This window comes from Jaculus jaculus, chromosome 19, assembly GCF_020740685.1.
Source record: "Jaculus jaculus isolate mJacJac1 chromosome 19, mJacJac1.mat.Y.cur, whole genome shotgun sequence".
NCBI lineage: Eukaryota > Metazoa > Chordata > Mammalia > Rodentia > Dipodidae > Jaculus > Jaculus jaculus.
In genome coordinates this window covers 7,876,499-7,893,397 of record NC_059120.1, presented here as the reverse complement: position 1 = coordinate 7,893,397, position 16,899 = coordinate 7,876,499, and the positions used below count along the sequence as shown (strand labels likewise).

General features: G+C 46.0%; 1 protein-coding gene across 2 annotated transcripts in view; it reads right to left on the bottom strand.

Moving 5' to 3' along the window:
- Window positions 1-219: 219 nt before the first annotated feature.
- The window catches only part of Gipc2 (GIPC PDZ domain containing family member 2), a 90,583-nt gene continuing 73,903 nt past the window's right edge, over window positions 220-16,899 (bottom strand). For both annotated transcript variants that reach the window (XM_045138449.1, XM_045138450.1), the window contains 3 exons: window positions 13,761-13,867; window positions 10,864-10,945; window positions 220-963 (listed from right to left, as the gene is read on the bottom strand). In XM_045138449.1, coding sequence (XP_044994384.1) covers window positions 818-963; window positions 10,864-10,945; window positions 13,761-13,867 — 335 coding nt within the window. In that variant the 3' untranslated portion in view covers window positions 220-817. The remainder of the gene's footprint in view (window positions 964-10,863; window positions 10,946-13,760; window positions 13,868-16,899) is intronic.

The window sequence follows — 16,899 nt, the reverse complement described above, 5'->3', positions numbered from 1 at the left end:
ATCACACTCGCCAAGGCTCAGGGTCCACTGAGGAAGGGGTGGCGGAAAGAATGTAAGAGCCAAAGGAATTACAATGTCAATGTCCAGACAGAAACTGGTCTCCATATCTATGATCTCACAGTGCCTGGCACTACCTTCACAAGCCCCTCACAATAGGAGGAAAAGATGATGACATCAAAATAAAATACAGACTAACAGAGAGACAGAGAATATGATACCGAGTGGATTTCTGAAGGGGAAAGTGGGGGAGTGGAGGAAATTATCATGGTTTATTGTCAGTAAGTATGGAAGTCGTCAATAAAAAAAAAAAAAAGGGCCAAAGTATAAAAAAGAAATGATTGTAGGCCCATGGTGAGAATTATTCACATTTCATTTTCTGAACATACCCTACTCATTAGAGTAACAAACAAAGATAATACAAGGTAAATCAAACTCCAATCCTAATCTTCATTATATTAAAGATTTTGAAAAAAACTACAAAGCTATTGTAATCAACTATTTAATGAAGAAAATGAAGAATCAAGGTTAGCATACAACAAAACTAGCTGTGTGAAAATACTTCTTAAAACTTAAGTTTAAAAGCATTTAAACAAATATTAAAATTGATTATATTTTAGGTCATCCATCTTGAGCATGCTACACAAGCCAACTACATTTAAAAAGTACACAGAAATCAAAATTATGTTTCAAAGAATGTATTTCATACATGTAAAGCTAAATCAGAGTCCATCAAGGTACGTAAGAGCTCTTAGAAGGGTTTCTTTGAAAAGAATATGGGTGATTTGTGTCTGCAGAGCCGCCGGTGCACCCCACACCGTCAGCCATGTCTGGCATCACCGATGGCTCCCCAAACATCGAAGACAAACTCGTCTGGAAAGGCAAAGTCTCCAAGAGTTTCATCAAGGGCCACTGCAAATTCGTCTGGATTTCTTTTGTCCTTTCCCGCTTCGAACATTGTGGTAGCTGTCAAAGGTAATTGGGACAACATCAGAGGACTGAGAAAAATGTCAACAGGAGAAATAATTACCAAAAGTAGCACATATATGGATTATGTTTTCAGTGCAAATTAAAGCAAAAAAAAAAAAAACCCTCTCTCACCAAGGTATATGCTTCAACCATCTAACATGCATATAAGACTGTTTCTAGTATAAGTGAACACAATATGATATGAGCTGTCATTTATCAAGGGAACAAAGACACGTTGCAATAAACTGTCCCCTCAATCACATTTGAACCCAACACCTCTGTCCTTACCTTAGAGCCCATCACTTGCGTATCTCTAGTATTCCTTTCATATATATATATATATAATTTATTTTGGTTTTTCGAGGTAGAGTCTCACTCTAGCACAGGCTGACCTGGAATTCACTATGTAGTCTCAGGGTGACCTCGAACTCACAGTGATCCTCCTACCTCTGCCTCCCAAGTGCTGGGACTAAAGGTGTGAGCCACCATGCCCAGCTTAGAGTCTCTAGCATTCTTATAGGTGGAAAAAGACAACCTGAAAGAAAACCGTGTGGCCAACTTCACCAAGAAATTTGGCACATGCTGCCCCCTCATCTTCACAGTCACTAGCTCTCTCTGTCCCTCCGCCAGCCCCTCACTCCAGTGATGATAGAGTCTAGTCCTCCCTCCACAAAGTAAAATAAAAAAGGGGTTCCAACTTGATGTACAGCACTCTGGGTTGTATGGTAGAGAGGTATTCCACGCACGTTTCCAAAGCACCTCTCTGGCTGGAATACATAGTAAAAATGGTGAACGGGAGAGATGGCTTGCAAAGTCTAATGGCCTGGGTTCAATTCCCCAGTACTCACCTAGAGCCAGATGCACAAAGTGGTGCATGCATCTGAGTTTATCTGGAGCAGCAGGGGTCCCAGCATGCCCATCTTTCTCTTTCTTTCCCTCCCCCTCCCTCCCTCCCCCCCCCCTCAGAAATAAATAGTAAACTACTTAAAAGAAAGAAAGTGACCATGGAGTCCTCCATCTGTCTTCTCAAACATCTCCTGAGCCCTGTCTTCTATGTCTTGGAACCTGCATCTCCAGGAGCACGTGCTCCCTTGGGAGTTTCTCCAGGGAGATCCCTGTCTCCCCCCACCCCACCCCCCGGTTTTTGCTCAGCCACCAATAAATACCAGAAACAGGCAACGTGAGTGTGATCTGGAACTGGGACAAGTAACAGACAACTCTCCCCACATGCTCCATTAGCATCTCGAACAGCAGGTCCACAAACCAAGACCCATCTTTTCTTTCCTCCTGCAGAAGGTCCACACATCAGGAGCCATCTTCTCTTCCCTTCTGCAGAAGGTCCACACACCAGGAGCCATCTTCTTTCCTCCTGCAGAAGTCCACAAACCACAAACCAGAAGCCATCTTCTCTTCCCTTCTGCAGCAGGTCCACAAACCAGGAGCCATCTTCTCTTCCCTTCAGCAGAGTGGATTACTCTTTCCCAGTTCGGCCACTGGCCTCCATGGCATGGCCATTCTCTCTGTTAGCTTCCTCTCCTGCCAGGCCCTGCCCCTCACACCAACCCTGCCTGCCCTTACTTTGTCTCTGTAATGCTCTAATCCATCCTTTTCCATTCCATCCCTTGTTATCCCTTCATCCCCAAGTCTCATTCCATATGCGCAAACTGGGTTCTTTCTTAAATCACAGCTCTGATCCTACTAGGAAATGGGACAAAAGGGCAAGGGAGCTCCACTCTACCCGAGACAAGTGTGTCCCGGGCCTGGGGCGGGTGCACTTCCGTGGTAGAATGGGTGCCCAGCAAGCACATGGCCTTTGGCTCAATCCCAGCACTGCAAAATGGTAATAAACTATTCCTTTGTAACCCATGCTAACCTTAGGAACCCATACTCTGATGTGGTAATCCATGCCCAAGCAAAGCGCCTTCACCTCCCAAGTGACTCTCCCTGACCACCAAGGTGCCACGCCTCCACCAACCTCACTGCTTGGCGTGCCACCCTGGGCTTCCTACTTGCTTCCTGGAAGAAGGGTCGCCTACTCCCCCCAGCCACCAGCTCCACCACCAAAATCCTTTCTCCCCTTCAAGGCTCTCTCCTCCACCAAAGCCTCTGGCCACAAAAGAGAGGGATGTCCAAAATCTCCAAACCCTTCTGTAGACACTTTTCATATGTAAACGAGCACACAAAGCACCCAGGATGCTGGCACCATGCAGCTCCGGCGCCATCACTGTGCACAAAGGCTGCAAAGTGTGCACCCTTGGGTAATGCTTTGAAGGTCAGCCATGGTTCGAGTAGAGCCCCCCCCCCATGCACGCGCGCACACACACAAAATCATGGGCTAGCTTGAGGGCGATCCCCGGGCCAGCCCACCCAGGGCCATCTGTCTAGGCAGCGCTATACTGGGCAGCAGTAGATATCTCAATCAGATATGACTTCCATTTCTGCCAAGAGTTTCACTGTGTCCGGGTGAGATGGCATATGGGGTGGTATCTCCTGGTTCTCTCTTTGGACCTTAATCTCTGACTAAAACTGCCTTTAAAAAGCTAGCTTTGAGGGCTGGAGAGATGGCTTAGCAGTTAAGGTGCTTGCCTGCAAAGACAAAGGACCCAGGTTCAATTCCCCAGGACCCACATAAGCCAGATGCACAGGGGTCGCATGCATCTGGTGTTCATTTGCAGTGACTAGAGGCCCTGGCGTGCCCATTTTCTCTCTCTTTCTCCCCCCCCCCCCCCATTAAAAAAAAATCATGTGTTGGGAACCCGGTCCCCAGCTGGTGGCACAACTGCAGAAGGCTGTGAATATTGAGGCTATCTGCAGGGAGCAAGTGGTGAGCAGAGAGGCGAGTTAGCTACCTTTCTCACTGCTGTGGCAAAGTACCTGACCAGAAGTGACCTCAGGAAGAGGTGACTCTGGCTCATACTTTCAGGGGTACAGTCTGGGCTACAGAGATGGCGTAGCGGTTAAGGTGCTTCCTATGAAGCCTAAGGACCCAGATTCAATTCCCCAGGACCCACATAAGCCAGATGCACAAGGTGACATGTGCATCTGGAGTTCATGAGCAGTGGCTATAGGATTTGCTACACCCATTCTCTCTCTCTGTCTCTCTGTCTCTGTCTGTCTCTCTCTCTCTCTCTCTCTTTCCCTCTCTCTGTGTCTCTCTCAAATTAATAAATAAAACATTTTTTAAAAAAACAGAGTACATTCCATCAAGGTGAGAAAGGCACTGTCACAGAAGAGGGCTCATGGCTGTGACTGACCCTGACGAGGTCTTCTGAGCTCCCACACAACAGAAAACCAACCTCTACTGTATCGGGGTTTCTCTAGTCACATCTCCAAATGTTTCTAAGTTCCTCCCGCAGAGCAGTTTCAAAGGCAGGTAAGTGCTGACCTCTAGTGGCCATTATGAGAATCGCTTCACACACCTCCACAGATTACACCAGAGCATAGCTTCCGTTAAGTGTTTGAATATTTAAACAGAACTTTTAGATATAAAAAATACCATGACTTGCCGGGCGTGGTGGCGCACGCCTTTAATCCCAGCACTTGGGAGGCAGAGGTAGGAGGATCACCGTGAGTTCGAAGCCACCCTGAGACTGCATAGTGAATTCCAGGTCAGCCTGAGCTAGAGTGAGACCCTACCTCAAAAAACAAAAAAAATAAAATAAAATAAATACCATGACTTAAACACTTGATATAAAAAGTGGAAAGTAGGGGGGGAGGGTATTACCATGGGATATTTTTTATAATCATGGAAAATGTTAATAAAGATTAAATAAATAAATATTAAAAAACACTTGATATCAAAGTACTAGAATATGAGGAAGAATGTAGAGAGTGCGTGTGTCTGTCTGTCTGTCTCACATGCTAGGCAGGTGAGTCACTCTAGAGCTCTAAGGTACACTTTTTAGTGACACGCTATTCCAAACTTCAGTGGCTTTCTCTTCGAAGAATGACTCTTTTTATAGTGGTGACTATCTCATATTCACTGAACAAAAGCAAGTGACCCAAGAAAGAAATATGATCATACTTTTCAAACATCGTCACACACCATTTTAAAGACCGGAAAAAGGATTGGTAGGAAAAAAAATTAGAAACTACCATTTGAATTTCCCACACATTTCTAGACTTTTTAAAGATATTTTTCTTTTATTTATTTATTTGACAGAGGAAGAGGGAGGGAGAGAGAGAGAGAGAAGGTGGGGAACAGAGAATGGGTGCACCAGGGCCTCCAGCCACTGCAAACAAACTCCAGACGTATGTGCCCCCTTGTGCATCTGGCTAACGTGGGTCCTGGGGAATTGAACCTGGGTCCTTTGGCTTTGCAGGTAAGTGCCTTAACTGCTAAGCCATCCCTCCAGCCCCCATTTCTAGATTTTTTTAATATTTTTATTTACTTATTTGAGAGAGAGACAGACGGGGGGGGGAACAGGCAGACAGAGAGTGAGTATGGCGCCCCAGGGCCTCCCACGACTGCAAATGAACTCCTGGTGCGTGTGCTGCATTGCGCATCTGGCTTTACATGGGAGCTAGGGAACCGAACCCAGGCCATCAGGCTTTCAGGTTTTGCAAGCAAGTGCCTTTTAACACCTGAACCATCTCTCCAGTCCCTAGATGTTTTAATAAGTGACAAATTCTAAAATTCTGAAATTACAAAGATGAGCTCCAAAATCCTAAATTGGGGGCTGGAAGATGGCTTGGTGGTTAAGGCACTGGCCTGCAAGGCCAAAGGACACAGGTTTGATTCCCCAGTTCCCACGAAAAACCAGATAAACAAGGTGGCGCATGCATCTGGAGTTTGTTTGCAGTGGCTAGAGACCCTGGTGTGTCCATTCTCTCTAAATAAATAAATGTTTTTTTTAAAAAATTCTAAATTGATATCAGAAAATACTGTAGTTCTGGGCACCACTTGCAGGGTTCCCATCAGACACAACTTCCCGTGAGGTCGGGTCGATGCACAGAGACTCTGTATGATTCACCATCTTCCAGAACCTTTTCTTTTTTCCATGGATAACGTCTTACGGTGACCCATGTTGGCATGCTTGATTGAAAAGTCACAACTCAGCTTTACAAACAAATCAAGCACTTTCATCTTCAGAGGTGCTTCCAAAAAAGTCCACTTGAGGGCCGGGGTGGAGCTCAGTGGGCAGAGTGCTTGCCTACCACACACAAAGGCCTGGGTTCGATCCCCAGCCTACATTGTGAGTTAGAGATCAGCCTAGGCTACGTGAGATCCTGTCTCAATAAAACAAAACAAAAGCTCACTGGAGACTCAGTGGTACAGTATTTGCCTAGCATATGCAAGGCCCTTGTTTTATTTGCCAGCCCCACCCCACCCCAAAAAAGGGCAAAAAGTCATTTGATTTATTTTCAATTTTTTTTTCAAAGTAGAATCTCATTCCAGGCTAACCTGGAACTCATTCTATAGTGTGTGCCACTACACCCAGCAATTTTCTTTATTTTATTTATTTATTTATTTATTTATTTATTTATTTATTTATTTGAGAGAAAGAGAGAGGGTGTGGGGCAGAGAGAAGCAGAGAAAGAGAATGGGTACTCCAGCGCATCCAGCCACTGCAAATGACTCCAGACGCATGCACCACCTTATGCATCTGGCTTACATGGGTTCTAGGGAATTGAACTGGGTTCTTTGGCTTTGTAGGCAAATGCCTTAACCGCTAAGCCATCTCTCCAGCCTAATTTTCTTTTTTAATATTGGTTTATTTGTGTGCGTGTACATGTATAAGGGTGTACCAGGGCCCCTTGCCACAGCAAAGGAGCACCAGGCACTTCCACCACTTTTTGCGAATAGCTTGCAGGGTTGGTTTGGGGACGGAAATGTCAGGCTTTGAAAGCAAGTGCCTTTAACTACTGGCCATCTTCCCAGGCCCTCAGTTTTCAGATAGCACACATATACTAATCTTTTTTAAAAAGCTTTTGGGAGGATTATGTTTTATTTGTTAATTTGTTTATTGAAGAGAGAGAGGAAAAGAGGCAGGGGAGAGAATGGGCGCACAGCGCCTCCAGCCCTGCAAACGAACTCCACCCACAAGCACACCGCCCTGCGTATCTGGCTTACATGGGCACTGGGGACTCAAACCTGGATCCTTAGGCTTGGCAGGCAAGTTCCTTAACAGTTAAGCCATCTCTCCAGCCCCCTTAACCCTTTTTGGAGGATGGTGCTTTGTTGTGGGGGTTGTTGTCTGAGGGAGTTTTGGGGGGTTGTGGTAATTTGCTCTTGTGGCGCTGAAGAACAAACCCAGAGCTTGCACGTGGGAGGTGAGCGCTGACCACTGAGCCACATTCCAGCTCCACTGTTGATTTTGTTATTTCATTACCATGTTAGTTTTGAGCATTTAGAAACTCCAAAATAATGCAATGCCAATGTAATTTGTATTAAGAAATAACATTTCTGAAAGCCAGGAATACATTAATGTAAATATGTTCATTTGTCTGTTAAAACAAGTCTCACAGCTGTGAATTATATTCGTGCTAATTGTATCTGAATAACAGAAATACCTAATTTAACAGTGGCTGACATTCTTCAACTACTTTCCTGACACTGCCTCCCTGAGTGACTGACGGCATTGTGACACGCAATGATGGTGACGCTGTGACAATCAGAGCCCTTTGCTGGAGCTCATGAATGAAACTGACAGAGTGAGTAAGAAGACGGCTCACGACAGTCGCTCGCTTGCACAGCCTGCTGGCCGGAGCTGCGTTCCCCAGCCACTCACAGAAGCTGGATGCACCTGACATTCATTCGCAGCAGCAAAAGGCTCTGGCACGCACACGTGCTCGTGCTTACACACACATGCGTGTGCAAATCGTTTTAAACTAACACAGGAACTGCTGGTGAATTTATAAGGAATTCCTTTTTAATTTTTTAATTTATTTTTATTTGAGACAGATAGGGGGAGAGAAAAAGAGAGAATGGGCATTCCAGGGCTTCTAGCCACTACAAACTCCAGATGCATGCACCACCTTGCGTATCCGGCTTACATGGGTCTTGGGGAATCGTACTGAGATCCTTTGGCTTTGCAGGCAAGTGCCTTAACCGCTAAGCCAGCTCTCCAGCCCTTCTTTTTCATTTTTATCCACTTACTTGTGTATGAGAGAGAGAGAGAAAGAGCTAGGGACTCCTGTCACTGCAAACAAACTCCAGATGTAAGCACTGCTTTGTGCATGTGGCTTTATGTGAGTGTTGGGGAATCAAACTCAGGTTGGCAGGCTTTGCAAGCAAGTGCCTTTAACTGCTAACTGCTGAGCCATCTCCCTTATGAAGAATTTCTTTCAAAGACATTTTTATCTTTTTTTATTTATTTTTTAGAGACAGACAGAGGGAGAGAGAAATACAGAGTGAGTGAGAATGGGCATACCAGGGCCTCTAGCCACTGCAAATGAATTCCAGATGCAAGCACCACCATGTGTATCTGGCTCACGTGAGACCTGAAGAATTGAACCTTGGTCCTTAGGCTTTGCAGGCAAATGCCTTAACTGCTAAGCCATCTCTACAGCCCCACTTATGAAGAATTTTTAAGGGTTGGGGGGATTTTTTGAGGTAGGGTCTTGCTCTATCCCAGGCTGACCTAGAATTCACTATGTAGTCTTAGGCCGGCCTCGAACTCAGCAATCCTCCTACCTCTGCCTCCTTAGTGCTGGGATTAAAGGTATGTGCCACCACGACTGGGTCTTTTGAGGGTTTTAAGTGCTGTAAATTCCTGAGTGTTAAGAGAAAATTCATTTTTAAAGACCTGTTGCTTTAAATTCTTTTATAATCATTGGCACTGTTGTTCAACACTCTACCCTACACATGTGTATCTTTTAATACCTAAAGGGCAAAACTATTTCCAACTTATACACAAATAACTACCAGATGCAAACCCAAAACTAAGTTATAAAGTTGAAGACTTTCCTAAATTCCCACCTTTGAAGACTGAGGCTCTCCTAGTCCTAAATCTGAGCTCAAAGTCCAGCATGCAGCACTGGAGCGATGGCTTAGCGCTTAGGCGCTTGCCTGCCAAGCCTAAGAACCCACATTCCACTCTCCAAACCCAACGACAGCCAGACACACGAAAGTGAGGCAAGCTCAAGGTCACATATGCCCACTGGTGGTGCGAGCATCTGGAGTTCGACTGCAGTAGTTGAGTCCCTGGCATGCCAATCCTCTCTTTCTAATAAAATAAATAATCTTTAAAGACAATGTAAGAGACCCAGAGTGGGAAGGAGTATCCCGCACTCCCGCAGACACTGACTGGTGCATTCGTGGCCCCACAGTGAACACTGATAACCCCACTGAGGAGGTCCCCCAGGCGCAGGGAGGGTCATGAGAATATAGCCTGAAGGGAGTGTGACCAACACGCAAGATGTTCGCGCAGCAACTAAACAGCACATATCGCTATTGCTAAGACTTGTAGCCTTGAGGACCCAGTACCCACACTGACGTACGTCTTTCTTTCTGCTACTCTCCCTTGGGAAGACATTCCAAAGGATGTGTCTTTCTTTCCTTCCGGGCTCCTTTCTTTCTCTTAACTCTCATGCAGATTTTTTTTTTTCTTTTTTTCTTTGTGGTTTTTCAAGGTAGGGTCTCACAGCCATCCTCTTACTCAGCCTCCCGAGTGCTGGGGTTAAAGGCGAGCGCCGCCCCGCCGGGCAGAGGCGAAGAGCGTGCGCCCCGGGGGCAAGCCTCCAGCCACTGCAGACCAGCTCCGGCCGTGGGCACCTTTATGCGTCTGGCTGTATGTGGGCACTGGGGGATGGAGCTCGGTTTATCAGGCTGTCTGGGCAGGTGCCTTAGCCGCTGAGCCATTTCTCTCGCCCCAGAATATGTTTGACAAAATCTTCAATTCTGCTTCCTACCCCTCTTCTGAAATTCTTGTTTTGTTTTGTTTTGTTTTGTTTTTTGTTTTTCAAAGTAGGGTCTCTCTCTGACCCAGGCTGACCTGGAATTCACTATTTAGTCTCAGGGTAGCCTTAAACTCACAGTGATCCTCCTACCTTTGCTTCCCGAGTGCTGGGATTAAAGGCGTGCACCACCACACCAGCACCTGAAATTCTCTAGCACACTGAAGATGCTCCTCCTGGCTTTAGCCTGAGCTGAGGCCCCTGAACCCGGAGGAAATGTCTCGAGGGGGGACAGTGTGGAGCTGGGTCCTCACGGCTGACATTTAGTGTTTGGCTTGGTTTTGATTTTCAACATTTGCAAATAATAGATCAGGACCTTGACATCCAATGGTACTTGAAAAATACTCAGGAATCCAACTGTAGTCAGTCATGAGTTAAGTCCTTTTACCATAGTTCAGGAACCTTGTTAAATAGCACACAACTGTAGTATCATGATATACAACACAACCATTGTAAATATGACATGTCAGATAAGAAAACCTTGCCTATGCATCCTTTATATATTTATTTTATATATGTGTTTAAATTCAAAAAAACAGGATAAGGGAGGCACTATCACTCAGTGGCTAGATGTGGAACTAGACATTGTTTTTGTGTGCAAGAGAAAGAGAGAGGAGAGAATGGGTGCACCGGGGCCTCTCGCTGCAAACTAACTCCAGATGCATGTGCTACCCTATGCATCTGACTTTAAGTGGGTACTGGGGAATCCAATCCAGGTTGTTAGGCTTTGCAGGCAAGTGCCTTAACCACTGAGTCATCTCTCCAGCCCTCAAGAGACATTCTGAAAGTTGACTGGCTACTCACACATCACGAGTAGTAAAGGTCAGTCTTTTTGTCAATACCCTTAACTATTTTCACACTTATTCTTCTCATCACCCCACAAATTCCTTTTACTTTGAATCTACATATAATTGGCTCTACATGTAAAAAAGACATAAGTAAGCATTAAGTGTCATCTAATCAAGCGATACCAGATTCCTCTGAACGTTGGAATCTTACCTAGGTCAATATCTCGAATTCCCATGTACAGTTCAAGAAGGTCATCAACCTTTTCGATTGCCTTGGCTTTGGCTTCTGAGGGCTTTACAAAAAAGAGAGAGAAACAAGATCATATTTCTAGAATGAACTCTCTTGATTGTCAGGGCATACGTGGGGGAAATCTGACAGGGAGCCAATTCGCAGTACTGTCTTTGTAGTTACCATCTCATTGCTGGCACAAAGCTCCCAGCCAAAAGCAGCTCGTGGGAGGAAAGGGTTTGTTTTGGCCCATAATCTCAAGGGGAAGCTCCACAATGACCAGGGAAAGGATGGCATGAGCAGAGGCTGGGCATCACCTCTGCCACAGCAGATGGGCAACAGCAGCAGGAGAGAGAGCTGACTGAAACTAGCAAGCTAGGGGCTAATGAGGCTCGAGGCCCACCCCCAACAACACACCGCCTCCAGCAGGGCCCCACCTCCCCAACTGCCGCCAGCGGAGGAGCAAGATCGGATCCAGACCACCACGCTGTCCTTTGGCTAATTTTAGTGCGTTTGTATCTAGACTGTGCTCTGAAGGTAAGTAGAACTCACTACACTAATGCCTTATTTATAGTATCAGCATGAAACATTAAGGATGCACAAAAAGAAAAGCCAAAAGCACAGTTCCCAAGAAGCTGACTATCTAGATGGTGTGAACGATGCCAATACAAATGACGATGTCACTGTTTTACAGGACATAAGAGGGGCAGAGGTACAAATCTTATATCTATAAATGTCAGGGAAGTCTTCGGAAGAAAAGGACTTAAGTGTGCTTTCAGGCTGGAGAGACGACTTGTTTTCAAAGCCTGATGGTCCATGTTTAATTCCCTCATACACACGTAAAGCCAAAAGCACCAAGTGGAGCATGCGTTTGGAGTTTGTTTGCAGCAGCAAGAGGCCTGGCTCACTCATTCAATTTCTCTCTCTCCCTCTCTAATGAAGAGGAGGAGGAGGGAGAGGAGGAAGCGGAGGGGAAGGAGGAGGAGGAGAGGAAGGAGGAGGGAGAGGAGGAAGAGGAGGGGAAGGAGGAGGAGGAGAGGAAGGAGGAGGGAAGGAGGAAGAGGAGGGGAAGGAGGAGGAGGAGAGGAAGGAGGAGGGAAGGAGGAAGAGGAGGGGAAGGAGGAGGAGAGGAAGGAGGAGGGAAGGAGGAAGAGGAGGGGAAGGAGGAGGAGAGGAAGGAGGAGGGAAGGAGGAAGAGGAGGGGAAAGAGGAGGAGGGGAAGGAGGAGGAGGAGGGGAAGGAGGAAGAGGAGGGAAAGGAGGACGAGGGAAGAAGGGGAAAGAGGAGGAGGAAGGGAAGGAGGAGCAGGGGAAGGAGGAGCAGGGCAAGGAGGAGCAGGGGAAGGGGAAGAAGTGTAGCTCTTGTTGGTTGCTCCTCCTGCCAATCCCCCAGGTCCCTGCTCTGGAAGCCTCTCTCTTCATAGCCTGGCTGGGCCGAGATGGAGGGAAAGCTCAACTCCCACAGGGCCTTTACCCCTCACCTCCCGCACGCCAGGGGCTCTCTGTACTTCCTCCTCTTTCCTTCTCTTAATATAATAAAGTCTCTCAAAGTCTTTAAAAAAAAAAAAAAAAAAGAAGTGTGCTTTTTGTGTCCCTTGGGAGAAATGTCATCCTCTTAACAGTTAACACAATGGACACATGTTTGTTAAGCACCTGCTACATACAAGGCACAGGGATGAAAAAGCCTAGCTTACAATCTGCTCTGGAGGCAGGAAAGAGTGATCCCAAGACAAAGATCTACAAATCCACCCCATTTTGCAGAGCCTGTTTAATTAAATAGGACAATTAAAATTAGCTCACGAGGAAAAGAGAAAGCTAGTTGATGCTAATATTAAATTCATACAAATGACTATCAGTCTAGTTTCCAGTACTGAAGGACTTAAGGATCAGAACAGTCATCTCTGATAACCTGTCACAAATTCGGAAAACAGCCACGTTCCACCACCGACCTCCTCCTTCGCTCACTATGGTTGCTGAGCCCTGCACGGCCCGGGTGCTGTGGATAAAGGTTACGGGGACATGCCCACTCTCTCTCTATCTATCTGCCTCTTTCTCTCGCTGTCTGTGGCTCTCAAATAAATAAACAAAAACAAATAATTTAAAGCAAAAATAGCCAGGAAGGCTACAAAATATTTTACCTGAGACTATTAGGCTTCATGAAGTGAAACTTTTATTTGTTCATTTATTTGAGAGAGAGGGAGAATGGGTGTGCCAGGGTCTCCAGCCACTGCAAACAAACCCCAGATGCATGTTCCACCATGTAGATCTGGCTTACATGAATCCTGAGGAATGGAATCGGGGTCCTTTGGCTTTGCAGGCAAGTGCCTTAACCACTAAGCCATCCCTCCAGCCCTGAATCGTTCATTAGTAGCATACCCCTGGCTCTGAGACTTTTTCTACCAGAGAGCTTGTAAAGCCTAAGAACTCCTGTTCGAATCTCCACGTCCCGCGTAGCCAGATGCAGCGACACAAGCAATGTTGCGCATGCGCCACAAGGTGGTGGCGGCATCTGGAGTCCCTCACGGCGGCCCCGGAGCGCCCATCCACACTCGCTCGCTCTCTCCTGCTTTCCCTCTCCCTCTCTCTCAAAACAAATAAAATAATGAAAAATAAATATTTTTAGGTGACAAAGTCCCTGCAGGAGGTGATAACTTCCAGAGAGCACAATCGCTCCTCTCAGACTTCACTTCAGTATCTTCTTAAATACCCTCAAGGGTTCTCATGTTGCTTGGGCGGGTGATGAATCAAAAGTATTTGCTCTGATCTAAATAAGGGACATTTTACTTAACTTGATGCTTTTCGTCTCATTTCTGCCTCTAATAAACACACATGCCTGTACACTGCCAAGCGGAATGGCATCGGAGGATTTACACAACATACCACTTCTTCCACCGTAGCAGGACCCTTTGCCCTCAAACGGAGTGTCCCTCTTGAAGTACCGATCTTCTCTGTTGATGACTTTCCAGCTTTGGACCTTGGTCCTATTTCTACAAACATACAAGTGGGGAAAGGTATAAATTGAGAAATAATTCCAACAGATTGTTGTGAAAGCTAATGTAGTTTCCATCACAAAGAGACATGTAATTATGACAGAGGTCTGAAAAGAAGATATCCCTTTTACACAATTTCCTAAAACAAAATAAATTCACCTGTCTTCCACTGTTCTCAGACAGCAGTTTCTGTGAGAGAGCTGGATCTACAAGAAGAAAGAAAGAATGTGCAGACAGGAGAGGCTGGAAGCTGCAAGAAAGAAAAATTAAACAGTTCGCTTTATTATAAGAGTAATCTGTGGAAGAAGCCCTCTATTTGAGTACTAATCTCTCCTGATGCTTTACATACCAAATATTATGCTTGTATTAACCCATGGGATTTGTTATCAGCCTCATTTTACAAGTAAGGGGTTAAACTCAGAACAAAGCAGAGCTGAGACTCAACACCAGGTCTAGCCAGGCATGGCGGCTCACACCTGTGATCCCAGCACTTGGAGGGCCCTGGTAGGGGACCTGCCATGAGTTCTAAGGCCTGCCTTGGCTCGGCTACATAAATGCCAAGACCCTGTCTCAATAAATAAATAGGGCTGGCAGCTAAAGGTACTTGCTTACAAAACCTGGTGGTGATGGTCTGGGTTCGATTCCCCAGTACCCATGAGATGCCAGATGCACAAAGTGGTGCATGCATGTGGAATTCATTTGCAGTAGCTAGAGGCCCTGGCACACCCATGCGTTCTCTCTCTCTCTCTCTCTCTCTCTCTCTCTCTCTCTCTCTCTCTCTTTTTAATGCTCTCTTTCTGTGTGTGTGTGTGTGTGTGTGTGTGTGTGTGTGTGTGTGTGTTTCTCTCTGCCTATTTCTCTCTGTCTAAATAAATGAATGATTTAAAAAGAGAGAGAGCTCTTTACAGCCCCTTCCAAGGCTCAGGGACCAGTGAAGAAGAAGTGATGGAAAGAAAGGTTAGAGCCAAAGACCGGGGAGGAGTGCTTGGGAGCACTGACCCCAGACACCAGGTGCCTGCCGCACACATGACCTCACAGCAGCTGTAGTCACCCGCGTAGCACTGGGCCATCACCTTGCTGTCACGGACAATGGAGTGGGCCAGAAACAAGTGACGTCAAAGTAGAAAGACTAATTGGAAAGAAGGGATTCAGTGGGAAGGAGAACAAAAGAAAGTAATATAGGATTATCTACACGAAAATTGTCATAAAATTTTTAAAAAAAAATCCAGGTGTGACTGCTCATGTCATTAATCCCAGCACTCAGGAGGCTGAAAGGAAAGGCCTGACATGAGCTGCAAAGTAAGATCCAGGTCAGCCTGGACTAGAATGAGATCCTGTCTCAAAAGTAAAACAAACGCCGGGTGTCGTGGTGCACGCCTTCAATCCCAGCACTCGGGAGGCAGAGGTAGGAGGGTCTCCATGAGCTCAGCCCTGAGATTACATAGTGAATTCTAGTTGAACCTGGGCTAGAGCAAAGCCCTACACCGAAAAACAAAAACAAATAAAATAAATAGATGCACGAAGTGGCACAGGCATCTAGAGTTCATTTGCGATGGCAAGAGACCCTGGCATGCCCATACACACACACACATTCTCTCCCCCCTCATAAACAGATAAATAAGTACAAGTACTGCGCTCTCCCAGTCTTTATGCTTCGCTTAGCAACACTGAGCCCAGTATCTGAGACGCACGGGGATGACTTCCTGGACGACATACTGAGAGGCAGGGTTACTCTGCAGGTGACCCGCTGGGGGCTGGGTCCTAAGGGAGGAAAGGGTGAGGCAGCTCCAAAGGAGGAACTGCCAAGGTCAGCAGGTTCGAGTCCCTACAAAGCTGCTCCTTTCATGATGTTTGTTTCGCGTGTGCTTTGTTTTGTTTGTCCATTTATTTTATTTATTTATTTCGAGTTACAGTCTCTCTCTAGCCCAGGCTGACCTGGAATTTACTATGTAGTCTCAGGTTGGCCTTGAATTCACAGCAGTCCACCTACCTCTGCCTCCGGAGTGCTAGGGTTACAGGTGTGAGCCACCACACCTTTTTGCAATGCACCAATGTCATAATGCAATAATCTCAAACAGTAACCTAAGTGAGGGAAGGGCTAGGGAGGAGATTGGTAATTGGAAGGGGGTACCCCATCTGGACTTTGCAAGTAACATATGCCCTGAGGCAACATGGGCTCTACTTGGCCAAGTTTACTGTGAGTCAAAGAAACTAGATACTCATACAAACATATTCATACAAAAAAAAAAGGCTCATAAGAGTTCCCTGATTTTACAGTTTAGGCAATTACAAATAACAGTGGGAAAAATAAAATAAAAGAAATCAGATTTCAGCTAAGTCCAGGCTACCAAATTATAACATCTGCAACTATGCCCAGATCTCCTTAGCTGAGGAGTCTCTGTGTGGCCGACTGCATTTTGGGGCGATGAGGAGGGAGGGGACAGTGGGGCTCACAGGACAGTGAGGAATTACAGGGCAGCTGTTCAGCGTCAAAGCTGAGTAGTAGTATATATAATATATAATGCATTCTCTCTCAGTAAGAACCTAGATGAATTCCCGTCTCCAGCCAAGTACTGTTTTTCTGCTGGGAGTAAATGCCAATGGAATTAAAGACCATGGGGCTGGAGAGATGACTCAAAAGTTAAAGGCAGTTGCTTGCTTGCTAAGCCTGACAGCCTGGGTCTGGTCTGAGTCCCCAGTTTGCACATAAAGCAGAAGCACTAAGTGGTGCATGTATCTGGAGTTTGTTTGCCATAGCCAAAGCAAGAGGCACTAGTGCATCCATTCTCTCTCTCATACACTCTCCTCATAAGTAAATAAATAAATGATTTAAAAGACAATATGGGCTGGAGAGATGGCTTAGCAGTTCAGGCATTTGCCTGCAATAAGTAAGAACTCATGTTTGAATCTCCAAGTCCCACATAAGCCAGATGCACAGTGACACAAGCGCACAATGTTGCACATGCCCACAAGGGGGCGCACGCATCTGGAGTTTTGTTTGCAGTGGCTGAAGGCCCTGGTACACCCAT